The 12,416-nt window shown below is 45.8% G+C and overlaps 2 protein-coding genes across 3 annotated transcripts in view; both read left to right on the top strand.

The window, feature by feature from the left end:
- The window catches only part of ZC3H7A (zinc finger CCCH-type containing 7A), a 38,391-nt gene extending 37,053 nt beyond the window's left edge, over positions 1-1,338 (top strand). Inside the window, exon 23 of the mRNA XM_061402532.1 lies at positions 437-1,338. Within this exon, the coding sequence (XP_061258516.1) occupies positions 437-626 (190 nt within the window). The 3' untranslated portion in view covers positions 627-1,338. The remainder of the gene's footprint in view (positions 1-436) is intronic.
- Positions 1,339-9,484: 8,146 nt separating this feature from the next.
- Positions 9,485-12,416, top strand: part of TXNDC11 (thioredoxin domain containing 11) — a 60,394-nt gene continuing 57,462 nt past the window's right edge. Inside the window, exon 1 of one of the 2 annotated variants that reach the window (XM_061402534.1) lies at positions 9,485-9,871. In XM_061402534.1, the coding sequence (XP_061258518.1) occupies positions 9,627-9,871 (245 nt within the window). In that variant the 5' untranslated portion in view covers positions 9,485-9,626. The remainder of the gene's footprint in view (positions 9,872-12,416) is intronic. The other variant, XM_061402533.1, reaches the window with a different exon arrangement.

Raw genomic sequence — 12,416 nt, 5'->3', positions numbered from 1 at the left:
AGTATAGTTAGAAAATTTTTCATTGAAAAGCTAGGTAATTTTGAATTGCTCCTTATTTTGTTGTTGGCCATTCCTATTTGATTTCCCAGTTTAGATCCATGTGATATGTAGAATTATTGAAGATTATTTTCTACTTCCCGTCCCCTCTGATTTTCTTTCTACTGCATTAGGAAGGAGTGGAGTGTTTTTTTCCCCAGCAATCAGTCTTTTTCATTAACTAATGCATTTAAATAGTTTAAGGTACTCATTTCTGCCAAGACAATAAAATACTCATTTTTATTATACTCCAATATAAAAGTATTAAAAATACTCATTTTTCTAGGATTATGAATTTGAGCTAAAAGTTTAACACAAACCATAAAGGTAGTGAAGAGCACATTTTAAAGATTGTTCTAAACAATGGGTGGACACTTACCAAGCTGACTTTTCCTAACAGGTATATGAATGGTACCTGCACGGAAGGAAGCAGCTGTAAATTTGCACACGGCAACGCTGAACTTCATGAATGGGAAGAGAGAAGAGACGCCCTAAAGATGAAGCTCAACAAAGCACGAAAAGATCACTTAATTGCCCCCAATGATAATGACTTTGGAAAATATAGTTTTTTGTTTAAAGATTTAAACTAATATGCTGGCTTTTATGTATGTTACCTAATCAGGGCATTGACCAGAAAAATTGAAAGTGTTGTAAGGCACGTAGCAGAGGAGCTGCAGGTTTCCTGCTTGTATTGGCGTCTCTCGTCCCTCCTGAGCAGCAACCCACAGTAGGTAGGAAAACGGGCTGTTGGACAGGTCTGGCCAGGCTCTTAGGGTGTCACATGGCGAAGTGACCGCTGCCGGTTGCCATCTGTTGAACAGACTTTTGGATGAATTGTGTTTGGGAAGAGGTGATGTCCAGGCCGACTCCTTGAGTTGGTCCTTCAGATAAGAACCATGATGGTGAGAGAGAAACCCTGTACTAGGATCAGAACACATGATGAATGAATTCTTCACGCGTTTTTAAGAGGAACGCATTTGTCTAATAAAGTTCGCTACTTATCTGTACGTAGGTTGCTAAAAAGGATTTTCTTAACTCAGATTTTAAGCCAAATAACCATTTAACACTAGTATATGTTAAATGGGGTATTTTTCTGTATTTGTATGTTTCACTATAATAAGGGAACTGAGGATAATGTGCATTGAGACTATTTTGAAAAATAATCAGTTGACTCAGATTTTATTTCTTGGTCTTTTGCTGTTTAAATGATGATTTTGAAAGATTACACTTGTACTGTTGGTATTGCGTAGTGTATGGACCAATATTGCCTGTAATAAAGATTTTATATATAGATGTCTTTCATTTTGTGGTATGGTCCTTGCCTCACAAAGAATTGTTAAAACTGGGTCCTAAAATCACAAGGTTAGATCTTTTTTTTTCTGGGCCTTCCATGCAGCTTGTGGGATCCCAGTTCCCCAACCAGCGATCGAACCTGGGCCCTTGGCAGTGGAAACATGAAATCCTAACCATTGGATCGCCAGGGAATTCCCTAGATTTTTTTAAAAACACTTTTCTTTAAGCAATCAATGACAGAAAGTAAATGAGAGGGACATGGCAGCAACTGCCTCCTGTCTCACTCTCCTGCGATTCGGGTTGCTAAAAGGCTTCTCTTATTGACCGACATGCTAACCCCTCTGGGAACTCTTCTGTGTTTCATTGAGATGAACACTCAGCAAGGGGACGCATGGTCAGCTAGGACGTGGGCTGTGGGACTCCGCAGAGATAGCCGTCGAGCGAGATGCGCTCGATAGGGTCGTTGTGGTTGTTGAAAGACCGCTGAAGATATGGTCAGCACAGAGACAAAGGCACCGTTGTCGTTCTGCTAAGTCTCCCTAGTCTGACGGCCTTCATGACGTTTTTCTTCTCCATCCTTCCAGACTTCTTTTGTGCTCTTTCCAGGGAGAATAGATGTTAAAAAAAGATATCTCTGCTGTTCTGTTTCAACCTGCAGTTAAAAAAGTTGGTTGTTTTAACCTTGGAAATCTAGGCTTGAAACCTAGTTTGGAATCCTCTGACTGGTCAAGAGGAGAATTTTTTTTTATTTTCACACCCCACCTCAAAATTTTCTGTGCCTCGGCTCTCTTGCAGTTCTCTGTGCTCTGAACCATCTTTGCAGTAAATCCCACTTCTGCCTAAGTCGTCCAGTTTGTTGCTCTGGTTTCCACCTAAGAACCCTGCAGGCCACAGCCTTGGTCTCAGCAGCAGGATTTACAGTCGTTCAGTCACTAAGTCATATCTTAATCTGCGACCCCATGGACTGCAGTGCTCCAGGCTCCCTTGTCCTTCACTGTCTGACAAAGTTTGCCCAGAACTGAGTTGGTGATGCTCTCTAACCATCTCACCCTCTGCTGCCCCCTTCTCTTTGACTTTCTTTTCCAGCATCAAGGTTTTTGCCAATGAGTCAGCTTTTTGCATCAGGTGGCCAAAATATTGAAGCTTCAGCATCAGTCCTTCCAGCATCAGTGAATATTCAGCATCAGGAAATCAGTCTAATTACTCCATGATGAAGTCACATCCCCATCCCAGAAATGAAGAGAAGAGAGTAGTATTGGGGTGAGGAGAGGGAAGGAAAATAAGGTATAAAAGAGCAAAACTGCAGTACTAACAGCATTGGAAACTAATAAATTGATGTGTCTCCTTGGACAGGTTGACCTGCCTATCTCCTCCAGAGTGGATTTTTTGTTTGTTTCAATGTTTAACAAATGGAGATACAATTTTAAAACCCCCAAATGTTACCATTTTAAAGTAGAAATCCATGGTTTTAGTAGAATCCAAATGTGCTACAATTGCCACAATGAAAAAGTGTTTTACTCCTTGAAAATAAAACCCATACCCTAGTCTACCAGCTCCCTCTGATTTTCAAGCTGTAGGTGACCACTAATCTGTTTTCCTTCTTATTTTAAAAAAAAATGTTATTTATTTGGCTGTGCCAGGTTGTGCCATGTGGGATCTAGGTTCCCTGACCAGGGATTGAACCCAGGCTCCCTGCATCTTGAGCTCAGAGTCTTGTCTAGGGTTGTCCTAGACAAGGACAGGGCAGTCCCTAATCTGCTTTCTGCCTGTGCTGGACATTGCATGTAAGTGGACTTATAGAATATGTGGCCTTTTCTGACGCTTCTTTTACTGAGTGTAATGTTTAAGAGGGCAGCAGAGGATGAGATGATTGGATGGTATCACTGACGCAATGGACATGAGTTTGAGCAAACTCCGGGAGATAGTGAGGGACAGGAGAGCCTGGCTTGCTGCAGTCTGTGGAGGGCATGACTTAGTGACTGAACAATAACAGTGTTTTCAAGGTTCATCTACACTGGGGCATGTTATCAGTATTTCATTCCTTGTAAGTGCTGAATAATCCTTCATTTTGCAGATCTGTTACGTTTTGTTTACCCATTCCTCTGCTGATGGGCATTCAGCTTGTTCCCTCCTTTGGACTCCTGTGAATAGGAACATTCATGTGTAAGTTGTGTTGGCCACAATGAGCTGGTCCCATCAGTCCTGAAGAGATGTCAGGAGGTGGCAGGTAGATTTTCCTCTGCCCAGTTCTCCCACCCAGGTTGGACGTGCCTGGACAGTAGGCCGGGGCTGGAAGTGCTCACCCCTCTCCATCATCCTCACCCTTCTTGGGTCTGCTCTTTGAGGGCTGTTTGCCTTTGACTGAGTTCCAGTGATCCCCACCGGGAAACCGAAGGACAGCATGTTCCCTGGGCAGTTAGTGCGGGTTCAAACACTCCTTAGTTGACCTGCAGAGATGAGACTATGGGTTTTCTGTCAGTACCTGCTGCAAGGGAACAAGGAGCGCCAATTCATGGAAAGCCAACTCTTCGATCTTGATATAAAGTCTCCAAGAAACAGCACCACTGTCCAGCTTTACAAGTAGGCTCAGGGTGTGGGCTCCCTCCTGCGTTACCTGCCAACTTGTACCTTGTTAGGCACATCCTGTTTACTAAGTAAATGCTTCGAGGCTTTGAAAATTAACAAGCAAAAAAAAATTATCAAGCATTAGATGTTTCATACACACACACACACACACACATATACACACACACACAGATAAATACATGTCTCTGGTAGCTCAGCAGTAAAGAATCTGCCTGCAATGCAGGAGACATGGGTTCAATCCCTGGGTCAGGAAGATTCCCCCCAAAAAGGAAATGGCAACCCACTCCAGTATTCTTGCCTGGGACATCCCAAGGACAGGGGAGCCTGGAAGGCTATCCATGAGGCCACAGAGTCGGACATGACTTAGAGACACTAAACAACAACACATGTATACATGTTATATATATGTATATAAGTATATGTGTGTATATATATATACACGCACACATATATACATATACATACAATGGAATATTAACTCAGCCATACAAAAGTGAAATCTGTAGCAACTTGGATGGACCACAGAATATTATACTTAGTGAAATAAATCAGAAAAAGATACTATATGATATCCATTATATGTAGAATCTAAAAAGATAATACAGATGAACCTGTATACAAAACACAAACAGATTCACAAACAGAAAACAAATTATGGTTACTGAAGGAGAGACGGAGGGACAAATTAGGAGTATGGGATCAACAGATACAAATTACTATACATAAAATAGATCGGCAACAAGGATTTACTATACCTTCTACATAGTACAGGGAATTACTGAATATCTTGTAATTACTATACCTTGTATATAGCACAAGGAATTACCTGCTAAGTCTGCTGCTAAGTTGCTTCAGTCGTGTCCAACTCTGTGTGACCCTGTAGACAGCAGCCTACCAGGCTCCTCCATCCTTGGGATTCTCCAGGCAAGAACGCTGGAGTGGGTTGCCATTTCCTTCTCCAATGCATGAAAGTGAAAAGTGAAAGTGAAGTCGCTCAGTCCTGTCTGACTCTTCAAGACTCCATGGACTGCAGCCTACCGGGCTGCTCCGTCCATGGGAGTTTCCAGGCAAGAGTACTGGAGTGGGTTGCCATTGCCTTCTCCGAGGGAATTACCTAATATCATGTAGTAACTTATAATGGGACATAATCCACAAAACACACTGTGCTGTACATCTGAAACTAACACAATATTGTAAATCAACTACACTTCAATTTTTAAAAAAATCTGTTGAAACTACAGGATGTAAAATATGGGCTTTCTTGTACAAGAAACACTGACACAATACCAAACCAGAGACTCAGATTTAAGGAAGCTGATGAAGGGACAAAGTAGAATAAAATATTTGAAGCAAGTGATTGCATTGCTTTCTGAGTTAACATAGTAACTCACTTTTAAAAATAACTAAATTTGGCTTAGAAACAATAGTAATGAGACAGAATTTTAAAATTCTGTTTAAAAGACAGAATTATAAAATTTTGGGCAGGGGAAAAGTTATGATTATTTGCACATACACAAAAACAAAGAGCTCTAATTTTAAAAAAAAGTAACAAGTAATTATTTCTCCCCAATTGTAAGACAGGATTAATACCTGGGGAAAATATATGTCCCAGGTGGCATGGTGGTTAAGAATCAGCCTGCCAACATGGAGACAAAAGATATATGGGTTTGATCTCTGGATTGGGAAGATCCCCTGGAGGAGGAAATGGCAACTCACTCCAGTATTCTTGCCTGGAAAATTCCATGGGCAGAAGAGCCTGGCGGGCTACAGTCCATGGGGTCACAAAGAGTCAGACACTGCTGAGCATGCGCACAAAGAAAGAAATACATGGAATCTTCTCCCTGGCCCCTATGCAAATGCCACCACCTTGATCATGGTATGAAAAGTGACCAAGAAAGCACAACAGATACTGGTTGACGTGGACTAGTTAGGGCTGACACGATTTAATGACTGAACAACAAGAACAAACCTTGAAGAGCAGTGCAGCCTGACCCAGATGGCCTGGTGTCATCGGAAATGAATTTCCCATTGTCCATCATTGCCGGAGCAGCAATATCTGGAAACAGAGGAGTAAAGGAAACATACTTTGGTCTCCTGGCTTGTAAGACACCACCCTGCACAGCCATAAGATATAGTGGTCTTATGAAATAGCCCAGAGGCAACAAAACACTTTGAACTTGATCCTGTGCAAAGGACAGGTGTCTTATGAAAGAGTAAGGTGGATTCTGCCCTACTGGCCTACAGTGAATGAGTACCCATGACTTTGGACTGTATTTGTTTTTGTTAACAATATACTGTGTTAACTCAGATCTAAACAAATCAAGAGCACTAGAAATGGTAAATAAAGTTAACATCTTGTTAAAAAACTAGAAATGCATTTTTAAAAATTTTCTCAGCTTCTTCCAACAATATTATACAAAACAATAACATAACACTGGGTTTGTAGTAGATTAAAAAAGAACAATAATAGCATAAAAACGGAAGGAGGAAATGGAGCTATATTGGAGCAGTTTCCGTATCTTACTGGAATTAAGTTAGTGTAAATCGGAAGTAGATTCAGAAAAAAATGTATACTGTAATCTCTGAAGGGCTCAGATGGTAAAGAATCTGCCTGCAATGGGGGAGACCCAGGTTTGATTTCTAGGTCAGGAAGATCCCCTGGAGAAGAGAATGGCTACCCACTACAGTATCCTTGCCTAGAGGATTCCACAGACAGATGAGCATGGTGGGCTACAGTCAGTGGGGTCACAGAGAGTTGGACACGACTGAGCAACTAACGCACAATCCCTAAATGCTGCCACTAAGAATATAAACTGAAAAAAATTAGTTTTAAATCATTAAAGGAATTAACAGTGTTTTAGAAAAGAGCCACTTAACATAAAGGAAGGAAGTAAAGAGCAAAAAAAAAAAAAAAAATGGGATTGTGAGAGGAGATACTTCCCTGGTGGCCCAGTGGCTAAAACTCTGCACTTTCAATGCAGGAGGGCCAGGTTCCATCCCTGGTCAGGGAACTATATCCCTCATGCTGCAACTAAGATCTGGTGCAGCCCAAAAAAAACAGTATTAAAAAAAAAAAAAAAAAGATGAGATATACAAACCAAAGAGCAAAATGGCATTTGAACATGAGCTACCAACATGTTGAGCCTCCATGGTGAACAAACTGAATGCTCTGGGCCACTTAGGAACGTGGCCATTCCTAGAGCCCTTTCAGTTCAGTTCAGTTCAGTCACTCAGTCACGTCCGACTCTTTGCAACCCCATGAATCACAGCACACCAGGCCTCCCTGTCCATCACCAACTCACGGAGTTCACCCAGACTCATGTCCATCGAGTCAGTGATGCCATCCAGCCATCTCATCCTCTGTCGTCCCCTTCTCCTCCTGCCCCTAAACCCTCCCAGAATCAGGGTCTTTTTCAATGAGTCAAATCTTCACATGAGGTGGCCCAAGTACTGGAGTTTTAGCTTTAGCATCAGTCCTTCCAATGAACACCCAGGACTGATCTCCTTCAGAATGGACTGGTTGGATCTCCTTGCAGTCCAAGGGACTCTCAAGAGTCTTCTCCAACACCATAGTTCAAAAGCATCAATTCTTCGTCGCTCAGCTTTCTTCACAGTCCAACTCTCACATCCATATATGACCACTGGAAAAACCATAGTCTTGACTAAACAGACCTTTGTTGGCAAAGTAATGTCTCTGCTTTTCAATATGCTATCTAGGTTGGTCATAACTTTCCTTCCAAGGAGTAAGCGTCTTAATTTCATGGCTGCAATCACTATCTGCAGTGATTTTGGAGCCCAGAAAAATAAAGTCAGCCAGTTTCCCCATCTATTTGCCATGAAGTGATGGGACCAGATGCCATGATCTTTGTTTTCTTAATGTTGAGCTTTAAGCCAACTTTTACACTCTCCTCTTTCACTTTCATCAAGAGGCTTTTGAGTTCCTCTTCATTTTCTGCCATAAGGGTGGTGTCATCTGCATATCTGAGGTTATTGATATTTCTCCCGGCAATCTTGATTCCAGCTTGTGTTTCTTCCAGTCCAGCGTTTCTCATGATGTACTCTGCATAGAAGTTAAATAAGCAGGGTGACAATATACAGCCTTGACGTACTCCTTTTCCTATTTGGAACCAGTTTGTTGTTCCATGTCCAGTTCTAACTGTTGCTTCCTGACCTGCATACAGATTTCTCAAGAGGCAGGTCAGGTGGTCTGGTATTCCCATCTCTTTCAGAACTGTCCACAGTTTATTGTGATCCACACAGTCAAAGGCTTTGGCATAGTCAGTAAGAGCCCTTTACCTCCCTGGAAACCTTGCACCAGGGTTAGCACGCTGGCTTGTGGCATAGGTGACTTCTTATCTTCTGTTTTTTGTTTTTTTGTGGTATCATACTGCCTTAGTTCTCTCTGCGTTTTGTTTACCTGGTTTGTAGTTATTGACAGCAGAAGTCTATCCTAGATCTTTGGCCCCAGCTGTTGGGTAATTACGGACATTCTCTTAGCTCCAGGTACACGTGTCCCAGGTAAACAATCCCAGTCACTCTCAAATCACATTTCATCCTTCTCCGACTTGTCCTTTTTAATCACAAAAACTTATTTAGAAATGACCTAACATTTAGGACATTTGGAACTCCCCCTGTTGCTCAGCTGGTAAAGAATCCGCCTGCAATGCGGGGAGACCTGGGTTCGATCCCTGGGGTTGGGAAGATCCCCTGGAGAAGGGAAACGTTACCCACTCCAGTATCCTGGCCTGGAGAATTCAAAGGGCTGCATAGTCCATGGGGTCGCAAAGAATCGGACACGACTGAGCGACTTTCACTTTCATTAACATTTAGAGTCAGAAAGGATTTAGAGTCGGCAGAGGATCGCTGGAGCGGCTTGTTAACCAAATTGTTTTCGAGTCTACTCCCATCTAATGCCTAGTGGACGCGGTCAAGCGGCTTCTCCAAGCCGCTTCGGTTTTCCCATCTCTAAAGTGAGTACAGGATGCACAGACCGTTTTCCCAGGGCCGTGGTGTAGGGACGTGGTACCGTGGCGCACAGCACTTCACTGTGCAGGAAATGGACACTGGGAGAGAACAGTCCCTAAGACTTATTTAGCATTCACTATGGGCCCAGCAGTTTACATCAAGGACCTCAGGTTAACCTTCAAAGCACCCCTGTGAGGTCAGTACTGATGCCACTGCAATTCCACAGATGTGTCCCAGACACGACTGCTGTCACCAACATAGCTCTTTTAAGCTCCCGGAACCAGGCAGTGACTCTCCGCAGCCCGGGGATGCTTTAGGGCAGCGCTGGGTTTAACCAGCGTAAGAGCAGCCGGACACCTAGCAGCTGTGCCTGCGCAGACTCAGTGGACGGACGGGCGTAAGCGGGGCGAGCACGTGGCACCGGTGGCGTGCGCACACTCTCCAGGGACGGGGCGGGGCCTGTGGGACGAACACGCCTCCGCGGCGGCGCTGGTGAGGGATGGGGCCGCGCAGACGCCACGAGCGAGGGGCGTGGCCCTCCGGGGGTTGGGCTTCCGAGTGGTGTCCGGCTCCGCCCTCTGCCCGGAGGGGGCGGGAGCCGCGGCGGCGGCCGGGCTGACGTGGAGGTTCCGGGTTAGCCGGCGCGGCGAGCTGCGGGATTGGGGAGCGACGGGCCGGGCCGGGCCGGGCCTTCGGGCCCTTGGCGGCGGCGACGGCGGTATAAAGCCGGCGACGGGGAGCATGTAATGTCGGAATGCGGAGGCCGCGGCGGCGGCGGCGGCAGCAGCAGCGACGACGCCGAGGACGAGGGCGGCGGCGGCGGCCCCGCGGGCTCCGGCTCCCTCAGCCCGGCCCCGGCTGCGTCCTCGGAGGGCCGGCTCCGCCGCGGGTTGCGCGGCGCCTCTCTCATGGCGCGCCGGCGGCCCGAGCTGCTCTGCGGGGCCGTGGCGCTCGGCTGCGCGCTACTCCTCGCCCTCAAGTTTACCTGCAGGTGAGACGGCCCGCACCCCACCCCGGCCCGGCGCCCCTCGGCCGGGCCGGCTGCGCGTGACCGGTTTGGGGGCCTCAGAGTCGAGGGTCGAAGCGGCCTCCGGAAGTCGGGCCTGCCTTTGCCCCGGCCGGTGGACTTGACCCTCCCGCCTGCCGCATGCGGCCCTGCCCGCCGCTTTCTCTTCTCGCCGGCCAGCGAGCCCTCAGGCGAGGCTCTGAGGTGCTGCCCGGCGCTCTTCCTACCATTTTCATACCGAGGAAAGGTGGGCCAGGTTCAGATGTGCTTGTCACGTGTTGGGATTTCTTGGGGGTGCATCCGTGCCTTTTGCCCATGCTGTAGGACCCTTATTTATCACCCATTTTATTTCCCTATGCCTCGGGTAGGCGTAGACGACCACTAGCGTCCCGGACGTTGAGAATTCATGCACTCATGGATCTAACGATTATTTATCCGCACTTACTGTATGCTGACGGCTCCTCGAGGGTGTGTGATGAATATCAGAAGTTCCTGTTCTCCATTCCAGTGGTTGGTATACAGGCAGTAAACGAGTAACCTTAACATAATCTTAAAGGATTTCAGTAAGTGCTGTGCAGGGAATAGAAGCAATGAGGGTGGGGCTTAAAGACCTTCCCTGGGGAGCTACATTGGAGAATCACCCAAGAAGGGGAAGGGGCTAGCACTGGGGAGATCCGGGGGAGGGGGGATGTCCAGGGTAAAGGAAACAGCAGGTGCAAAGGTCCTGGGGCTGGACAAGACTGGTGGACTGGTGTTTTCCTGAAACTGGGAGAAAGGCCTAGGCTGGAGCTAGTGGGTGGGGTGGGGGAGGGAAAGACAGTTAATGTGTCTTGCTTTGGAGAAGGACACCAGTACAAGTTTTGCTTTATGTTTTAGCGTGTCCAGTGTGTTTTCGTATTTTAGTGTGTCCATAGTGTGTCTCCTGGGACTCCAGTTTATTAGTTTGTGGTGCCACTGACCGGCATAGCGGCCACTGGGAAGATTTCAACTTGGAACAATTTTATGGAGTCTGTTTAGGACAATATATGACCCCTGTTGTCAAAGAGATGTCAAAAGATTGGAGATTTTAGTAGAAAGAAGAAGTTATAATAATTATTGCTGATGAATTAGGAGATGGGGATTGACATATATACGCTGCTGCTGCTGCTAAGTCGCTTCAGTCGTGCTGACTCTGTGCGACCCCATGGATGGCAGCCTACCAGGCTCCCCTATCCCTGGGATTCTCCAGGCAAGAACACTGGAGTGGGTTGCTCTTTCCTTCTCCAATGCAGGAAAGAGAAAAGTGAAAGTGAAGTTGCTCAGTTGTGTCCAACTTCTAGCGACCCCATGGACTGCAGCCTACCAGGCTCCTCCGTCCATGGGATTTTCCAGGCAAGAGAACTGGAGTGGGGTGCCATTGCCTTCTCCAATATATACGCTAATATGTATAAAATAGGTAATAATGAGAACCTGTTGTACAGCACAGAGAACTCAACATAATGCTCTCTGGTGACCTAAATGGAAGGGAAATCCAAAAAGGAGGGGATCGTGGATACATATGGGCTTTCCAGGTGGCTCAGTGGTGAAGAATCCACCTGCCAGTGCAAGACATGCAGAAGATACGGGTTTGATCCCTGGATCAGGAAGATCCCCTGGAGAAGGAAATGGCAACCCACTCCAGTATTCTTGCCTGGAAAATCTATGGACAGAGGAGCCTGGAGGGCTGCAGTCCATGGGGTTGCAGAGAGTTGGCCATGACTGAGCAACTGAGCATGTGTGCACACACATGGAAGTATATGTATGGCTGATCCACTTCGCTGTGTAGCAGAAACTAACACAACATTGTAAAACAACTATATCCCTAATTGAAAAAAAAGTCATATAGTAAAAAAACTAAACAAAAAACCTTATTGAGCATTTGCCATTGTGCCAGGTGCAGCCTGCCAGCTGGGTTTCTCAGCCTTGGTACTGTTGATATTTTGACTCAGATAATTCTTGTGGTAGTGGGCTGCCTTGTACGTTCTGAGGTGTTCAGCGGTATCCCTAACCTCTACCTACTACCTGCTCTTACCCGCCACCCCCCACAATGTGACAATAAGAAATGTCTCCAGATCGTACCTGATGTCCTCTGGGGAACAGAGTCACCTGTTTGAGAACTACAGATTCCATGAATGCATTTATTTATTTAACACGTGACCTGAGAGCCTGTTGTGGATCACTTAAGTCACCTAGTAAAGTCTGGAGAGAGATACACACACACACACACACGCATATATATATGTTCTTACCCTTGCAGTTTACACACAAAGGAGTGGAGCTTTGGCCATGTTGCAAAACTTGCCCCAATTCACTTCCACCTAATAAGTGGCTGAGCTGGAATTTGAATCCTTTATTGTCAGAAATCAGGCTCTTAACCGTGTTCTGTGTCACGTCCTACACAAGGGAATTACACAAAGTATTTTACAAGGTAGAATATGGCAATGTGGTATTCGAGTTCAGATGAGGAAGAGAGGTTCTCTCTCCTCCAGGGGTGGACAGCTTGCTTGCATCA

The sequence above is a fragment of the Bos javanicus genome, chromosome 25 (assembly GCF_032452875.1).
Source record: "Bos javanicus breed banteng chromosome 25, ARS-OSU_banteng_1.0, whole genome shotgun sequence".
Lineage (NCBI taxonomy): Eukaryota > Metazoa > Chordata > Mammalia > Artiodactyla > Bovidae > Bos > Bos javanicus.
This window is presented reverse-complemented; position numbering and strand designations above follow the sequence as displayed.